The following is a 17743-nucleotide window of genomic DNA, read 5'->3' as shown; positions in this document are numbered from 1 at the left end:
GAGGTATATTTTGGCTTGTTTACCTGTGTGCACCACTGAATGCTGTCCTGATTGGACAGGGAGGATCTGAGACTCCCTGTCACAGACACAACTAGGCAAAGGTTATTTCCCCTAAGTAATGATTCTTTCTCCCACGGACCTTCACGTTAAGATACAAGGCTCCAACTCGCGACACTGAAGGAAATAACTTGCCTAGGGGTAACAAGAGGTGTCAACGTGGCCCACATCCTTATTTTGGATAAATTGTTCTCCTGTCACTTTAACTTATCAGTAAATAAAAATTCTGTGAGCTGCATGTGTGTGTGTGTTTGCTTCTCTTAAATGGAATTCCCAAATTAGTGTGCATTTGCCCACTCTTTAGGGCTTCTGTCTCAGGAACGTAATTATAGCCTGAACCAGATGAGTGTCACTAAAGACCAGACTGGCTTCAGAGTCTGGTCAGCTGAAACCAGGCTGTATAGACTCACCAACAACTCAGCAAATTTGAAGGAAAATTCCGATTGGATACTCATTTATTTATAGAACTGCTATTTAAAAAAAAATTTTTTTTTTTCAGCTCTTTTTGCCTGGGTTTCAATCCTGAGGTGTTTACTAAATATCCCCCTACCTCTCCTTTCATAACAAAGTTCTCTAACTAGGAGCTGAATAACTGGACCTAATACTACTAATAGCCAGCATTTGTTGATGACTTACTTTGTACTGGGCTGTTGGCCATCATTACCTTTATTTTTATCTTATTTTATTTTTATTTTATTTTATAAAAAGATTTTATTTATTCATTTGACAGAGAGATAGAGCCAGAGAGCACAAGTAGGGGGAATGGCAGAGGGAGAGGGAGAAGCAAGCTCCCCGCAGAAGGGAGCTTGGGTCTCTTAAAAGAGAACCTCACAACGGACCCTAGGATCCAGGTCCTCCATCCCAGGACCCTAGGATCATGATGCGAGCTGAAGGCAGGCGCTTAATGGACTGAACCACCCAGGAGCCCCACCACCCATCATTACCTCTAGTATTGAATTTACCTTTCACAACAATCTTAAGAATAGATACACTCATTATCCTCATTTTGCAAGTGAGAAAACCAAAACTTGGAGAAATTAAGTAATCAGCCCAAGGTCACACAGCTAATACATGGAGAAACCAGGAATCAAACTCAGGGCTGTCTTACTCATGCCTTTAGGTAATACACGATTCTACTTTAACTTTTAAGATCAATGATAATTATCAGCACAGTGATTTCATGAGTTGTGACCACAAATCATGCACAGCTATAGGACATCCAAATTATAATCATATCCATTCTGAGTATCTACAGCAGATGCATGTCCTTGACATAGTACTGAATATTAAAGTCCATAAGCCTCTGACATTCGAATGAAAATACATTTACATATCATAGTGCCCTATCCAGTACAAAAGGCTTTAGATGAAAAATGTGCATACAAGTCTTAAAAATCAAAGATAGGCCAAATTCAGATCAGTGATCAACTGGAATGAGCACTGCAAGCTTTGTATGTGATCAAAATTGAGATAATGTCAAGCCTTCCCTGTCAAGGTTTGAAACCCATGACACAGTAATTATAAAAAAGCCTGCCTGGGGATGGTAAGAAAAATCTCTCAGAATGTCTGTAGCTGCAGGTCCCAGAGCTGGCCCAAATCCTTGGCTATAAATAACAACAATGAACTGGGTAGTGACTGTCTGCTGTAGAGCATGGGCAATCTGAGTTTACAGGGTTGGTTCAGCAGGTATGCATCTTTTAGTCCTGGAAGACTTAGAACTAAGAAGAGAAAGTTTTCAAAGAATCATAGTGATAATATATATTTCTAAGAAGGATCCTGGTCTTCTTTATATATATAATTTATGTTCTCATGAAACAAGAGAATTTGGCTTAATAAAATGACAACCTTGAAACTTTAAATTAGAAAGTGTAATTGAGTAATTGGCTTAGATATGTGGTTTTACATCGTGTGCAGGTACTGGAACATCTGAGAAAACTTTATTTTTTTATTTTTTATTCTTTTAAAGATTTTATTTATTTATGACAGAGAGAGACACAGCAAGAGAGGGAACACAAGAAGGGGGAATGGGAGAGGGAGAAGCAGGCTTCCCACAGAGCAGGGAGCCCGATGCGAGGCTCGATGCCAGGACCCCGGGATCATGACCTGAGCTGACGACAGACACTTTAACGACTGAGCCACCCAGGTGCCCCCTGAGAAAACTTTAGATTCACTGTATTTATAAGATTACTGGATCATTTAAGTACTCAGCAAGGTTTTGTTCATTTATTTCAAACAATTCAAAAATACATTTTTAAATGTAAAATGACTGTTTGAAATAGTAAAATTGTTTAATTATTGAGTTTGCAAGCAAGATCAAACGCTATTCAAAGCCCCTTAAAAGTGATAGCTAAAATTTGCTAGGTTATAAATAGAATAATACAATTTAAAAGCCAAACTTAAAAGTTTAAGAGAGAGCTACAGTCTTAAATTTATAACTTGGATATATTTAACAATAATTGTGAAAATCAAAAGTAAACTTCTAAAGAATCTTCTGCCAAAAGAAAGGTAGAAGGAAGGACGGAAGGAAGGAGGGAGGGAGGGAAGGAAAGAAGGAAGGAAGGAAGGAAGGCAAGTAGGCAGTCAGAGGGAGGGGAGGAGAGAGCAGGGGAAGGAAGGAAAAGGAAGAAGAACATCTCAAGGGCACCAGAAAGCTTTTATCATCAATCTTCTAAGTCAGTGCCATCGAGAGGGATGACCTTGGACAAGAAGTTGATGTTTCAGTGCACCCAAGACTAGACAAAGAGCCATCTGTCCAGTGGAGTGGTAGAGACTTTTCTCAGCCAAGAGAGTGGCCTGAAGACTGAGTCGAGCCTCACATCCTTCTAAAGACATGCCCCTTCCATCTCCATTCCAGATGCTTGCACTGCACTGAAAATTTGAATGAAGGAAGAACCTCAGGTTCCTTTCAGCTCTGAAATCCTGTGGTTTTAGGGATATCTCTCTTTGCTTCAAACCCAGGGCTTCTGGCTCCAAGACTAAAATTAATTCACATTATATTTTCAAAAGGAGTATTTGGTAAGAATGTGGACTTTGGGAGCTCAATTCCCCTGGGGCCACCAAGTCCTAGAGCTGACACTAGCTCAGTGTTGACAGAAATTTAGTTTTTTAATCTCCATTAGCCTCAGTTGTCCCATCTGCAACACAACAATACTTACAGTATTCAGATCCTAGGATTGTTGTAAAGATTAAACGCAGGAGGGAGGATGAAGTGTTTGGCACAGAGGCAAGCATACAAAAAATGATCTCTTGGGACACCTGGTTGGCTCAGTTAGGTGTCCGACTCTTTATTTTGGTTCAGGTCATGATCTCAGGGTCGTGAGATGGAGTCCCCTATTGGACTCTGTGCTGGGCATAGAGCCTGCTTAAGATATTCTCCCTCCCTTTCTCTCTGCCCCTCCCCCTGCTACTGTGCATGAACTCTCTCAAAAAAAAAAAAAAAAAAGTGATCCCAGCAACACTGGGATGTAGTCAGGGCTACTTGTTAATATTCTCCATTATGGGTGAGGTTTTTAAGGCAGGTTAACTGAGAAGCATAGAGAAATCAACATAGCTAGTAAATTGCAGACCCCAAATTTGGATCAACAATAAGTCCTATGCTCTTTTCACATTGTGAGGTTTTCTTTTAAGAGACCCTAGCCTCCCTAATCTAGAGGAATTCAGATGATCTATTCATTTACTTATCATAGAATCCTTGATTCTCCAACTCACATAGGGAGAATACACTCTATAAACATAAGTAAGAAGTTAACAACTTCCAAGTTAATGAGTCTCCAAGTAAATGCTGCTCCATTTCTGGAGCCCCTCAGCCACACAGTCCAGCTAGGTGTGGGGGTGAGAAGGGGAGATGTTACGCTGAGATCTCTGTGCGTTTATTTGTTGTCAGTGGAATTTCAGCAGCTTTGTACCTCCTAGGGCCCCAAAGTCCCTGTAGAATTTTTATCCAACATCGGGGAAGGGATGGAGAAGGGAGAAAGTGGAGCAATTGTTTAAATCAATCTTCTCTGTGTATTTATTGAAATTTTCCTACAATGGTTTTCAATAAACCCTACTCCCCAGGGAATCAGGGAGCTGGGTCAAGAAGATTTCTTCTTTTGAGGTCCTAGAGGGGGCTTTTGTTGTTTTCTGCACAGTTAGAAGGAAGTGGAAAATCAAGCAGAGTGTTCTAAATCCTGTTTGGAACCAGAGGGGCCTAATAAATAAATATGTAAAATAAAAATGCTGTATACAAAGCCCTCTAAATTCACTGATGGAATAAATGAACCTTCCCAGGTCAGAATTCTCTATTCTGTGCCAAAAAAGGACCAGTAAAGAGAGAAAAGACCTATCCAAAGCCACCAAATCAATATTCAAGCTTGGAGCTGACCCCAGTCAACCTTGCGACTGGAGCCCTTTCAAAAGACTAAGCCCAGTGGCCAGAGGGCTATGAAGCAGACAGACCCTCCACCAGGGAAGGTCTGCACACAGGTCTACTTTGTGTTTCCTTAGCCTTTGCATTAGCTCACCCAGAACACCTTCCCACCTGCCTCCTCAGGGACTCCAAAGGTGGGGTACCTGGATAGGAAGTTCTCCAATGACTGCTTCTTGTCTTCCTTGCAAACAATGCCCTCCTTCTTCTGCTTTTCCATGTCTTTGATTCGGGACTGGAATGTATCGATCAAATCGAACACAGACTTCATTGATATAGGCACCTCATAGTATTGCTGTTTAAGAAAGAAAAGAAAGCATATGGTGTATAAGGGTGTTTCTTCCCTCTGTTTGTAGGATAGAAAGCCTGGGAGAATTCAAGAGAGCACTGGAGCAATCAGAGCCTGGAGGGTTCATTGATTTATAAACTAAACTCTCTTTTGCAAAAGTACCTCTGTTGATGTTTTGAGGTTCAGAATCCATGAAACAACTGTCCCTTACCTTTTATGAGAATTTTTTAATGCATACCTTTTAGTGGAAAGGGTCCGCGCCTTCCACATCACACATATTTTAGGTTTGCTTCCCTATTTCTAGGACTAAACTGGTTCCTGTTCACTACACCACTGAAGAGAAGGTGAGAAATGCTATAACCAACACAGGAATGGAATAACCTGTTAAGAGTATCTGACCTGAACTATAAGGGTAATTTTCCACCAGAGGGAGGACTGTTCTGCGGTCATCAGGAATCCACATAAACGCTTTGTGATTCCCAGAGACTGTTTTATTGAGCAAGTGTCACTTAAAATTAGGTCATGTTTCTATACGTATTCTCAGAAAAAAGTTGGAATCCAGCTTCAAGATGGTGCAATTCAGTTTCCTGGATCACAGCTGTCTGGACTTACAACAGCAACCTAAGGTGGATTTGAGGGCTGGATGAGCATAGGTGGCGTAAACTAGAGAGAAGTCTGGACATAGCTTGGAGCTATGCCCCCAGTGGGAATGTGAAATGTGAAAGCTGGCAGAGACCTTTGGGCCCATCTAGTCCAGCCCCTCACATTAGAGGTGGGGCAACACAAGTGAGGAATGGATTAATGAAAGGTCCTCTTTCAGGATCCAGAAGAATACTACAGGTTGGATCAGCTATTCCTATTCCGTTAGTCCAGGTGACCTTTTTCCTGATGATTTTCACATAAGCATGGTATGCTATTGGTGTACCGAATAGTTAAGACGTGCAAGCTGGAGCCCGCCTGCATGGGTATGAAGCCCAATGCCAACTGGGTGAACTTGGGCAAGTTACTTAACCATTCTGGGTATCTCTTTGTTCTGTGAAATAAAGGTAATACTTGTTATTTATCTCAGAGGTTTGAGATAGGGATTGTAAACAGTTGAGGTGAGTGCCTGGCATGCGGAAAACACTTAATAAAGTTAGATATTTTTGATAGTATTATTATAATTATTATTAGTGTTACTACATGGCACAGTTTTTCATGGCTCAGAACTTCTGTCCCTAAGCATAGGAAAAGAGTAGGTATAAAACCCTGCTGTCTTGTCCATATTGGATCAGGAGGTAAACTTCCAGGCCCTTCCATGTTAAATCTGGCTTTCCTGAAGGAAGAAGCCAAATACTCTTCACCTTTTATCCCTTGGGCCTGGCACATCATAGCTATTCAACCAGTGTCTGATGAATGCATAACACTGAATTTTGTCTGACTCAAACAGCTGGGCCACAGGAGGCCATCCAACCCAGCTCTTTCCATATACTTCAGTTCTAGGCACAAATTCTATAGGACAATGTGGAATATCTGAACCATTCCAAAACCTTTCCACTTATAAAGTAATCTGTGCCTATTCATATGTCTAATTGATTCATTGGCAAAAAATTCCGAGTTGTATTCAAAGGAATAGAACTGTATCATCTAAAACAGAAACCCATACCTTGACTCTAAGGTCCACATCTGTGAGCACCATGAAGAAGTCATTATAGGTCATTCCATACTCTTTCCTCAGGTCACCAATGAGATGCTGGTCTACCAAGTCCTCATCATCCACCACTCGCATGGGTTTTTCATTATCTTAAGGCAAATGAAATGTGAATAAATATAGGTGCGACAAGACAGAAATACGTGGGAAGCGAATGGGTGAAGGCTCTGGGTCTCCATCCTGAGTTAATTAGAACAGCTTTCATTAATTACACACATTCAACTAACATTTTGTTTGAACAGAAGTTTCCCAAGTGAATAAGTAAATAGAGAAATAAATGAATAAACTAATTTTGAAAGTCAGTATTCTGACTGACTTGATCAAGCCCCACCTCTGCCTACCTTGGTCATAGAGAATCAGAAGGAGCAAAGTGAGAGTGAAGGCAGCTGAGTCATCCCTGAAAGAAGACCGCCAATTCTACCCTGGGTATGAGTCATCACCCCACCTCACCAAGGAGTTTTTAAATTTATTTTAGTTTTAGTTATTTATTTAGTTGAGTCTAAAATCTGTGTCTTGTCGTCACTTTTATTAGAGAATCACTTTGGGACTCAATGAACTATGTCATTGCTATAGAGAAAAATAAGCTTAGGTTCAAGCCTGGCCACAGGTTCATTTTAGCTCCAGAAATGTAGGGCTTTTCATAATACAAATGTGGTGAGTGAAGACAATTTCAAGCCAAGTGTTACTAAATGTACGGAAGTTTTTAACCATGATGTATTTTTTTAAACATCAAGCCCTAAAAATTAATTACTATAATTTGAAATGGTTCTTGAAGGTCACTAGGTTGATGGGAAGTATGAACATGGCAACTCCTATGTCTCTGGAAATCATTTTAACATTTCTGAGATGATAATGCTACTTCCCTCCCTTACATGTCACCGTGTTTCCCTCAACCTTACTAAAATTTTTCTTTGCAAAATAATCCCCTGTACTTAAAAAAATGTGAAAAAATTAAAGTTAGCAAATATGTGATAATAGATATATTAGTGAAAAGAGTCTATCAGTTACTATCCACATTGTTACCCATGAATAATATTATAGTAGAAACAACCACAGTTTTGCAGATACAGAGGTTATAGAGTTTGAGTACCATAGACCATTGCTCTTTTATGGATAAAAAGGGGATGATTACAATTTAACTATTACTTTGGTTTATTTGATTAGGATCACTGAAAGTATACAAACAAGGAACTTGATTTCCCCCAAAGCAGATCAAAACATGAGGAGAAAGAATCTATTTTCCTCCCCCAAATTGTGACAGTTCTTCATGGAGGGGGTTCAAAGGCATGGGAGCTGATAGCTTATATGAAGACCAAGTACTGTCTACAAAATGAAAAATGACATGCTTCATGCATATGAACTATTTTTTAAGTGTACATTTTTCGTTGCCATTAATTAATTACAAAGTAATGGAAAAGAATTGCCAGATCTATGTTGATTTTTGTTTAATATGTCTCACTGAGCACAAAAAGCAAGTTGCTGAAGAAAATGTATAGTAAACGTTACTCTTGGTTAAAAGGAAATAAAGCAAAAGAAAACATATCTGCACAGGAATAGACACCAGAGAATGTCCAGAAGGACATCTAGCTGGTAACAATGGCTGCCTCTAGGGAATGGAAAAGGTGAGGTGGAAACTTTCACTGTTTATTTCACACAGGTCTATAGTATTTAAAATTTAACAAGAAGCATATTTTACAATTAATAATAATAATACTAAGGTAAATCATTAAAAACTGATTTTTAAAATGTTTTTAACAACTGATGTTTCTAAAATTTTACAAACAAGATTTTATCTGGAACCTAAGGATGACCATTTTTAATTCCCAACATAGAGTCATTTTTGCTTTTGTTCATTCAACAAAATATTTGTTGCCAGTGTCCTGAGCTAAGTCTATGCTGGGCCCAGGATTCAGAGATAAGTAACTTGGATGGAGTTCAAGTTCCTAATTAGAATCAAAATAAAACCATTAAATCTACCTAACAGAGAAAGTTACAAAAACCACTGAATGGCTGAGATGGAAGGAGATTGTAGTAGATTTCAAAGATGGCCCCGATTCAGCACCCCTCTCTATACCTAGACTCTTTTCTCAGTAACTGCAGCTCTCATTAAGGTGAGTGAGTTCAACTATCCTGCCTCTTGATTCTGAGCTCATCTATACAACTTGCTTTGGCCAATGCTAGCTGATGTCAGCACGAGTGACACAGATAGAGGTTAGAATTGGGCCTATACGTTTGGGATTGCTCTTGCCTCTACCACGGCCATGAGAACAACATCCACACTAGCCTTCTGAAAGATAAGGTACACCAAGTTACCCTGGCCCCAGCCCAGACAGGGCCAATCCAGATCAGCTAACACCCGTTGACCACTAAAGTGTTCAAGCCCAACTAAGATCACCAGGACTGCAAATACATGGACCAGCCTCACTGAGGCTCACCAAGCCCTGCCCAGATGAGCAGAACCCTACAGACATGTGACTGAATGTTTAATAATTATATGCCACTGAAGTGCGCAGGTCTTCTTTACAAAGCCTTATTGTGGCAATAGAGAAGTGATACAGACATTATCTGGCACAATCCAGTCACGTTATCAAGAAACAGTAATATAGGAAACATTATACGAAACGGGAACTGTAGAAGACACTGTGGTGTGTTGTCCAGATCCCACCTTCAGAAGCAAGGCAGCTGCAGCTGTGAAGCTGAGCAGCTGACTCCCTCTCCAAAAATCACTCTCCTTGGAAAAGAGCTGCCTTTCCCCCAAGTCACACTCTTACTAGGGGAGAGCCCACATTCAATGGTTGATGAGGTGGGGAGGGGGTAGATCTAAAAGGTGTCCCCCTTGGCTGGAAGTGGACCACTCTGAAGGTTTGACTGCATTACAATTAAAATTCTCTCCCTGTTTTCTCCTATCCCTCACCTCTCATAAGCATTATTCCTGAGAATACTCCCCATTCACCCCATGCATGCAAATCTCAGAGTCTCAGAGTCTTTTTCCCAGAGGATGAACCTATCACAGAGCCCACGAGGAGAGCAACTTGCTCAAGTTCACATTAGTAGTTAATAACAGAATGAGGGTAAAGCCTCAGGTAAAAAGACTTCACTCTTCTCCAGTGTTCTCTCTAGTTTACCAAAATACGCCCCACTCAAGGGTAGGGAGGACCTATGACCAAGATTGAAGCGAAATTTTTTTCTAACTGGGATATAGCAAGAAACCAATTTCATGGTCTGATTTCTCCTTTCAACTGAATATTTTCTGAAACATTTTGACTCAACATTAAACATAAAACATTTTACACTTCCAGACTACAGAATATCTAAATCCCAAATGAACGTTTGTGTCAAGGAGGAGCATCTGCCCCCCCGCCCCAAAAAACAATGAAAACACTGATCAACAGTGGCTGCAAAGATGGGCGCAGCTCTACCACAAGACAGAGTTCCCCTCTGGCCCAATTCCGAGCAAGGTATGTGCGAAGCCAATTCCCAGCTCAGCTGCCTGCCCTGCTCCAGGTCTCTGTTAACGTTCTGCATTCTGTCTCAGTTGGAGCTGAGACAGGACTGGGTGAACATGAGGCTCTCCTCAGTCTGGAAATGTAGCATACATCTGACAGCTTGTTATATTTATCCAAGTTTTGCCAAAGGTCTCCAGCCCTCATTCACAGGGCTTAGAAGCAAACATTCTTTGGGACACATCCTATAAACGTCCACATGATCTTGATACAGCTAAATGGATCCCCAGATCCAGACCCATTTGGTGGGATTTGGCTATCCCACACAGCTTGTCGCTGACCTAAGGTGACTGAGGAGGCACAGAAGGGAGCGTGAACTCTGTCACACGCTGGTGGGGACCTGCGCTGTGAGTGCAGCATTGGCTTGGGTTTCCATCCTTGAAGGACCTCAATTCCAAAAGTCAGTGACCAATTTCACGTTGCAGTAGATTCCTTCATGTATTTGTTCTTCCAAGTCTGACTACAGACAGCAATGACATTGCCGAAAAATTCCGCTCCAGTCACAACTAATTAACCACCAACTGGTGCCAGGCATTACGTTCGAAGCTTCCATCCGAGATGGCTTCTTCTCTGTGGTATTCATGGTATATCTCCTCCACCTACCCTGTCCTACCCGAGTTTAGGCATTCTGCCAATGTCCCTGGACCGCATCAGCCTCTCCCACTGCTTCAGAAGTTTCTTATCTCCTCTAGCAGTTTTTCAAAGCATGATCCACTGTCTACCTTCATCACAATCACCTGGGGCACTTGTTAACATTACAATCCTTGGATCCAGAACCATTGGATCAGAGTTGCTAGTCACGAGGCCCAGGAATCTGCATTTCTTTTGAAGATTTATGTATGTATGTACATATTTATTTGAGAGAGAGAGCATGAGCAGGAGAGGCAGCGGGAAAAGGAGAGAGAATCTCAAGCAGACTACACGCTGAGCATGGAGCCTGACTTGAGGCTCGATCTCATGAACCTGAGATCACGACCCCAGCTGAAAACGAGAGTCGGGATGCTTAACCGACTGTGCCACCTAGGTGTCCCGGGGATCTGCCTTTTAACCAGTTTTCTGCATGACTGTTATGCAGTCTAAGGACAGAGGACAAGGACAGAATAAAATCCAAATCTTAGGCTTAGCAACCAAGGCCATTTCTGTCCTGAAGTCAGCTGATCTTAGCTAGCTGATCCTTTAACTCTTCCACATTTTATGCTCCAGCTTCTATTTTTGGTTTCTAGAAATATGCCTTCTCTTTCTGGAATGCTACCCCTACCAGAAAATGGGAACTAATTACCCGTCAACCTGTCTCTACCTCATCTGTGCACTCACAACCCTTTTACATGCTTCTGCAAACATGCCTATCACCTTGCACCGCAAGTTGTTTATGCATCTGTCTTCCCACCAGATATGAGCAATTCACCAATAGGGACTGACCTTTGATTACCTTCTAAATCCCTGCAGCCTGGCACACATAAACAACTAGGTACCGATCTGGTAATCATGAAATCTCTTCCCTAAGAAAGACGTCACGTAAAAAGAAAAAAAAAAAAAAAGAGGGTAGTGAGGGATAGAGTAAAGACGGTGAGCAATTCTGAGTCTATACAGAGAACCCATCATTAAACCCTTGCGCTTCCTTTATCTTGTGAGCCTATAAAACAGCCATTCTAAGTGTAAGTTGAGAAAACTCATCATATAGATTTATTTTCTAAATCTGGGTTTTCATGTATGAGGTCTTATAATTGTATTAATCATATTTTTTATTTTCTATATATTATGATCTTTTGACATCTTAAAAACTCTTTCTGACTGGGGAGAGACTGCCCCTCCCAAGGCTAGCCAATTCTTAGAGACAGCAAAAGGTCCAGCCCGCAGCAGCTCTCTTAAATTCAAGCCATCCAAGCCAATACCCTACCTCCTGGATCTGGCACATGCACCCCAGGAAACAGTATTCCTTTGCTTTAATCATTCCAGGGTCAGGTACCAGGCAACTAGGGACCGCCCCTATAGCCCGAAGCCTGCTGAAATCATTCAAACTAGCCAATCAGAAACTATTCATAATGTCTTGCCCTGCCTTTCTCTTGGGAACCCTAGGGATAAAGGCAGTGACCAAGGCGCTCCCCTCCTTGTTCTGCTTTCAGACCCAACCCAGGCTCCTCCTGTGGCCCTGGGAGGCATACTGCTCTTTCCTCTCTGGGACCCATGAGCAATAAAGTGTATTTTCCTTTGGCATTCTGATCTTTTGAGTGTCATTCACTGTGCTGCCCCATTCACCACCATACCTTAATAAACCCTGTCGGGGGTGGGGGGGTAAACAGGCAGCAAAGATAAAGTGTGTTTATATGGCATTTAAAATATAACTATCCTATTCAAGAAGTCAGCACAGGCCGAAGCTGTGGATAAATCTGAAAGTAAAGACTCCAGCAGAAGCTAAATTGCTTTGATCTCAAGAATATTTCTGGGATTGCTGAGCAGTCTGTAGTAGATGAATCTCAGTTAGGATAACCCTGGGCTCCAGCGATGGCATTTACTTTCTTTTGATAGGAAACAGATCAATTTAAATGACTTTGTAGTTGATTCCCCTCCTCCTATTTTACTATTTGAGTGGTCGGTTGCCTGCCTACCACCCACTGTGAGGTGAGTGTCTGGATTAAACCTATAGGTGGGACTAGCCTGGCCATTCTTGATCACAAAGTTGCTGCTTTCACTTGATCTCTAGAAAGAGCAACTTGTCCCATAAATGAAGGAAGTGTCCTGCCAGGTTCTTTTCTGTCCCACAGACTGACTCTACCAAAACTTGGAAATTATTTAAAATTTATTTGAAAAATATACTTAGAAATCTTTAGGGCCTCCACATGGTTTACCAAATAAAGTTTGGATTCTCTGGCCTGGTATTTGGAATCCTCTAAAATCTGGTGCCAGTCTCTTTTCCCCTCTGTTCTACACTTAACCTTCTGCTTTCAAGCAAACCTAGCTGCAAATCAGAACCACTCAAGAAACGTTTTAAAAATATAAATTCCCGAACCTTATCCCCAAACTGGCTCAGTATCTTGGAAGGGGGAAGGGAGCCAGAATCTGAATTTTCATCCTCATTTATAAAGAGTACCTGTAAATTGAGATTAAAAGGAACAATCCTGGGGCACCTGGGTAGCACAGTTGGTTAAGCGTCTGGATTCTCGGTTTCAGCACAGGTCATGATCTCAGGGTCATGAGACTGAGCTCCGCATCAAGCTCCACGCTCAGCATAGAGTCTGCTTGAGATTTTTCTCTCTCCTTCTGCCCCTTCTGCGCATGCTCTCTCTCTCAAATAAATAAATCTTTTTTTAAAGAACAATCCAATAGAAAAATAGGTAAAGGACACTAAAAACTAAATATAAATGCTTCCTAAACATATGAAAAGATGTTCAATCATACTCATAAGAAGAAAAACGCAAACCAACAACACTCTGCACTAAGATATCATTTTTCACATATCACATTGGCTAAAAACACTCACAAGTTTGGTTATACACTCTGTTGGAGAGGTTTAGGGAAATGGACACTCTTATACATGCTGGTGGGACGGCAGTATGGTACACCTTGTGTGGAGAGAAATCTGGTGATATCTAACAAAGCTAAATACATTTTCCATTTGGCCCAATAATCCTGTTTCTCAGAATTTATTGTAAAGATATACCCACATAGAGTGACATAGGATAAGGTTATTTACTGTGAAATTACTTATAATAACAAAATACTGAAAATAATCTAAGTGTCCATTAACAAGGAGACTGGTTAAATAAACTGTGGTAGAATTTTACAATGGCTTAATAAAGAATGTGGACAATTTCTATATACTCATAAGGGAAGGTCTTCGGGAAATATTTTTTAGGTGAAAAAAGCAAAGTTCAGAGTTGTATAAATACTATATTTTGTACTAAAGCGGGGATATAGGTGTTTATATTTATTTGTATTTGCATAAAGAAGCACTAAATTTATAAATAAGAAATCATAGGGGCACCTGGGTGGCTCAGTCATTAAGCGTCTGCCTTCGGCTCAGGTCATGATCCCAGGGTTCTGGGATCGAGCCCCACATCGGGCTCCCTGCTCCGCGGGGAGCCTGCTTCTCCCTCTCCCACTCTCCCTGCTTGTGTTCCCTCTCTCACTGTCTCTCTCTCTCTGTCAAATAAATAAATAAAATCTTAAAAAAAGATAAATAAGAAATCATAAAAATACCTATGGGGCAGAGATTAATAAGGTATAGGGGTCAAGAATGGGTGTAATGCTTGTCTGTGTATATTTTTCTATGTAGCTTTGACTTTCGGATCCAAAAAAATGCATCATCTCTTTAAGAAATTAAATAAAAACAAAAAGTACTTTGATGGAGTCATCACCTATCAAAAAATCTCCATATTCAAGGCCTCTCCAAAAAATCAACACACTTTTCAAAATTCTCTGATGTTTACAGCTTCTCTAATGACTGCAATTGGAAGAGCTTAACCTTCCACCACATTCTTCAAGCACTGTTTTGTATGGTTGACTTATCAGGTGCTTTTCGCCCCTTGCTCATCAGGGGTTGATCTTGACACTGATGCACTTGAGAAGCAGGAGGGCAGTGAAATGGGATGACTGAACAAGCTGGGGGCAGGCTCCCCAGCCTCCAGGGCACACAATGATTGATAATAAGAGACTGAATAAACAGAGAGGGACACCCAGCCATTGTCTGGAAATCGGATCCCTCACCCAGCCTGGCCTCCCAGCACAAGGGGGCAGCTGCCAGACTTTGTCACCATGATGAAAGGAGGAGCTGGGGCAAAGCGTCAAATTTTCAGGTGTTCTGAGGGGAAGTGACATTTCTGCATTGTTATGGAGCCGGCGAGGCTTGTCCATAAAGAACAATTCTCTTCCACAGGATCAGAGACAGAAAGAGAATATTAGGCTGAAATGGAGTCTATCGCTCTCACCTATAAAAGGTATTTTAGAAATTCACCCATGAGTTGCTTACTCATATGACTATGGAATCACTTTTTCTCCTGTTGTCACATTCCAGCTGCGTCCCCATCAACTTTCGACCTCCTTTTTCATCGAATACCCTCAAACTTGTCTTCCTTCAAAGGAAGTTTTCAAAGAACTTCCTTTGCCCATAAAAATGTCTTGTATGTTCTAGCCCTTAAAAGCTGGTGATTGAATATCACTGTCAAATATTATTCATCCCTGTATCTTGCTAAGAAACATGCCTGCCGTGTTTTCCCCTTATTTCTCTTTCCATTCTGCAATAAAGCACCTTTATTTTTTTTTTAATTTATTTGAGAGAGAGAGAGAGTGAGAGCATGAGCAGAGCAGAGAGGCAGAGGGGGAGGGAGAAGGAGAAGCAGACTCCCCGCTGATACAGGGCTCTGCTCCCAGGATCCTGGGATCATGACCTGAGCCGAAGGCAGACGCTTAACTGACTGAGCCACTCACGCGTCCGAGTAAAGTGCCTTTAGCCAGCTACTTCTTCCTATCTGGCACACTTTGTCTATAATCCATCCTCTTCATATATACACCAATTTTTCTATCCGATTGATATTTTAAATACCACTAACTGAAAATGCTTTTATGTGCTATGTTTTTCTAAACTCTCATGTATAATATTAGCTTGGATGGCAAAACGAGATGGGCTTATTCTGCATTACAATTTGCTCAGGCAGAGTGACTTTCATTAGGCTAAGGACTGAAATCTTAAGGTAAATTTCCCGATATTTGTAGGGCCATCATCTGTAGTCCATATACATTTAGCAAAATGGACCAGCTGGTGAGAACAGCCCACAGTGTAGTTGGTTGTGGGTTTCTCTTTTTAAGGCCCAGTAAAAGTCTGGAAGAGTAGAGAGTGCTTGATTTATTTTTAAGGAAAGTAAGGCCATCTGTTAGATTTCCAGCTGAAAATCGGTCAAAGCTAGAGCTTGGTTCACTGAGTCTATGGTGCATGCCAATTCCTGTTTTCCCATGGCTGGCTCCCAGTCTTGGCTGAAAATTCTATGGCCTTTCCCATAAGGAGGTTAAGCTGGGACATAACACAAGGAGAGAAAGGCCTTCCAGGAATTAAATGAGGAACAAAAGAGAAGCCCCCCCCCCCCCCCCGATCATATCCAAGCTGCCATTCAGTGAGAGGCAAACACCCAACGCACAATACCTGACTTCCAATAGGGCAGGAAAAACCCCTCAGTGCCTCTACTGCTCATATTCAATCCAGATGTCTAAAAAACCAGCAGGATTAATGCTAAAAATTTGCCAAGGCAACACCAGATGCTTATAACAGTAGGGACCACATAGAGGCTAAAGCAGAACAGATAATGATTTTTCCAAACTTCTCCGAAATAAGGAATGAGGAAACACTGCACCAAAAACTAATGATGTAATATATGGTGATTAACATAACAATAAAAAAATTAAAAAAAAAAAAAAAAATAAGGAATGAGGATTCTTTGGGCAACACATTTGACACTGGAAACACCTGGCAGGGGAGCCCTTTCATCGCCAGCCAGCACCAGTTTCTGCACTGGATTGAATATCTACTTCCTCTCTAGACATCTGGATTGTAATTAAGCTCCCTGGCTCTTGCTACTATTTGGAAATCCAGAAACAAATGGTTGAATCTCGATTAGACACTAAATAGGTGTCTTTGCAGTCTTAGTGTTGTGGGCTTTGGTTTTATTACCAAGAGCAGTAATGCACCTTGTGACCTGGGAGGGCACTTGTGAGGGTTCCCTGTCAACGTGCTGTAATTAGCTGAGAGCAATTACAAGTGCTTTTTAATTACAGGTGCTCTAGTCCCTGTGACCGCTCACGGAGCTCCAGATGCCTGCCAGAAAAAATGGTGATGATTGTGACCACATAAGAGCATTCATGATATGGCAGATACTTATAGGCCTTATCTTACTAAATCCTCACCATAGCCCTTGAAATAGCTATCATTATTTTCTAGGCTGAAGCTTAGGAAACAATTTGCCCAAAGTCACGCAACAAAGAAGTTGGGAACTGGTCCGTTTGACTCTAGACCTCGTTTTGTGTCTTCTGTTTGTACGATTATTGTTGTGGTGGTTAAGGGCTCTGTTGTTGTTGCTCTCCCTCCCAAACATACACTCAGCATAGGGATGAATGTCCACAAACCAGTCACTGACCCCTAATGTTTTATGATGGGACATTGGAAAGGTTGGTATTTATTTTCCTTTGGAGCTAACTCGGGAAGGTGAGCTAATAAAAACAGAGAAGGCATAACTGAAACTTCATATTTGAATAAATTCTAGAGACCTGCTATATAATATTGTGTCTATAGTTACCAATACTGTATTGTGCACTTAAAAATTAGTTAAGAAGATCGGACTCAGGGCACCTGGGTGGCTCAGTTGGCTAGGCATCCTACTCTTGATTTCAGCTCAGGTCATGATCTCAGAGTTTTGGGATCGAAACCCGTGTCAGGCTTTGTTCTGGGCATGGAGCTTGCTTAGAGTTCTATCTCTCCCTCTGCCTCTGCCCCTCCCCAACTCTCTGTCTCATGCTTTAAAAAAAAACAAAAAAAGGTTGGGATCACATGTTTTAACCACATTTTTTTTTTTAAAGTAGGCTCCACGCCTAGTGTAGAGCCCAACACAAGGCCTGAACTCATGACCCTGAGATCAAGACCTGATCTGGTACCAAGAGTCAGATGCTTAACCATCTGAGCCATCCAAGCGCCCCTTAACCACAATTTTTAAAATATGATTTAGAAGCTAGACAGTATCCAAACTAAATTGGCATTATCATGATGTAATTATGACTGCTATGTGTTCTATTGCATCAAGATCACACAACAGAAAAAT

The 17743-nt window shown here is 41.3% G+C and overlaps 1 protein-coding gene across 1 annotated transcript in view; it reads right to left on the bottom strand.

The window, feature by feature from the left end:
• CCDC80 (coiled-coil domain containing 80) overlaps positions 1-17743 on the bottom strand; it is a 35680-nt gene that overhangs the window by 5991 nt on the left and 11946 nt on the right. The window contains exons 4-5 of the mRNA XM_027582905.2: positions 6397-6533; positions 4609-4757 (exon numbers count right to left, since the gene is read on the bottom strand). Coding sequence (XP_027438706.1) covers positions 4609-4757; positions 6397-6533 — 286 coding nt within the window. The remainder of the gene's footprint in view (positions 1-4608; positions 4758-6396; positions 6534-17743) is intronic.

This window comes from Zalophus californianus, chromosome 1, assembly GCF_009762305.2.
Source record: "Zalophus californianus isolate mZalCal1 chromosome 1, mZalCal1.pri.v2, whole genome shotgun sequence".
NCBI lineage: Eukaryota > Metazoa > Chordata > Mammalia > Carnivora > Otariidae > Zalophus > Zalophus californianus.
The sequence above is the reverse complement of the archived record's forward strand: the minus strand, read 5'-3'. Positions and strand labels throughout refer to the sequence as shown.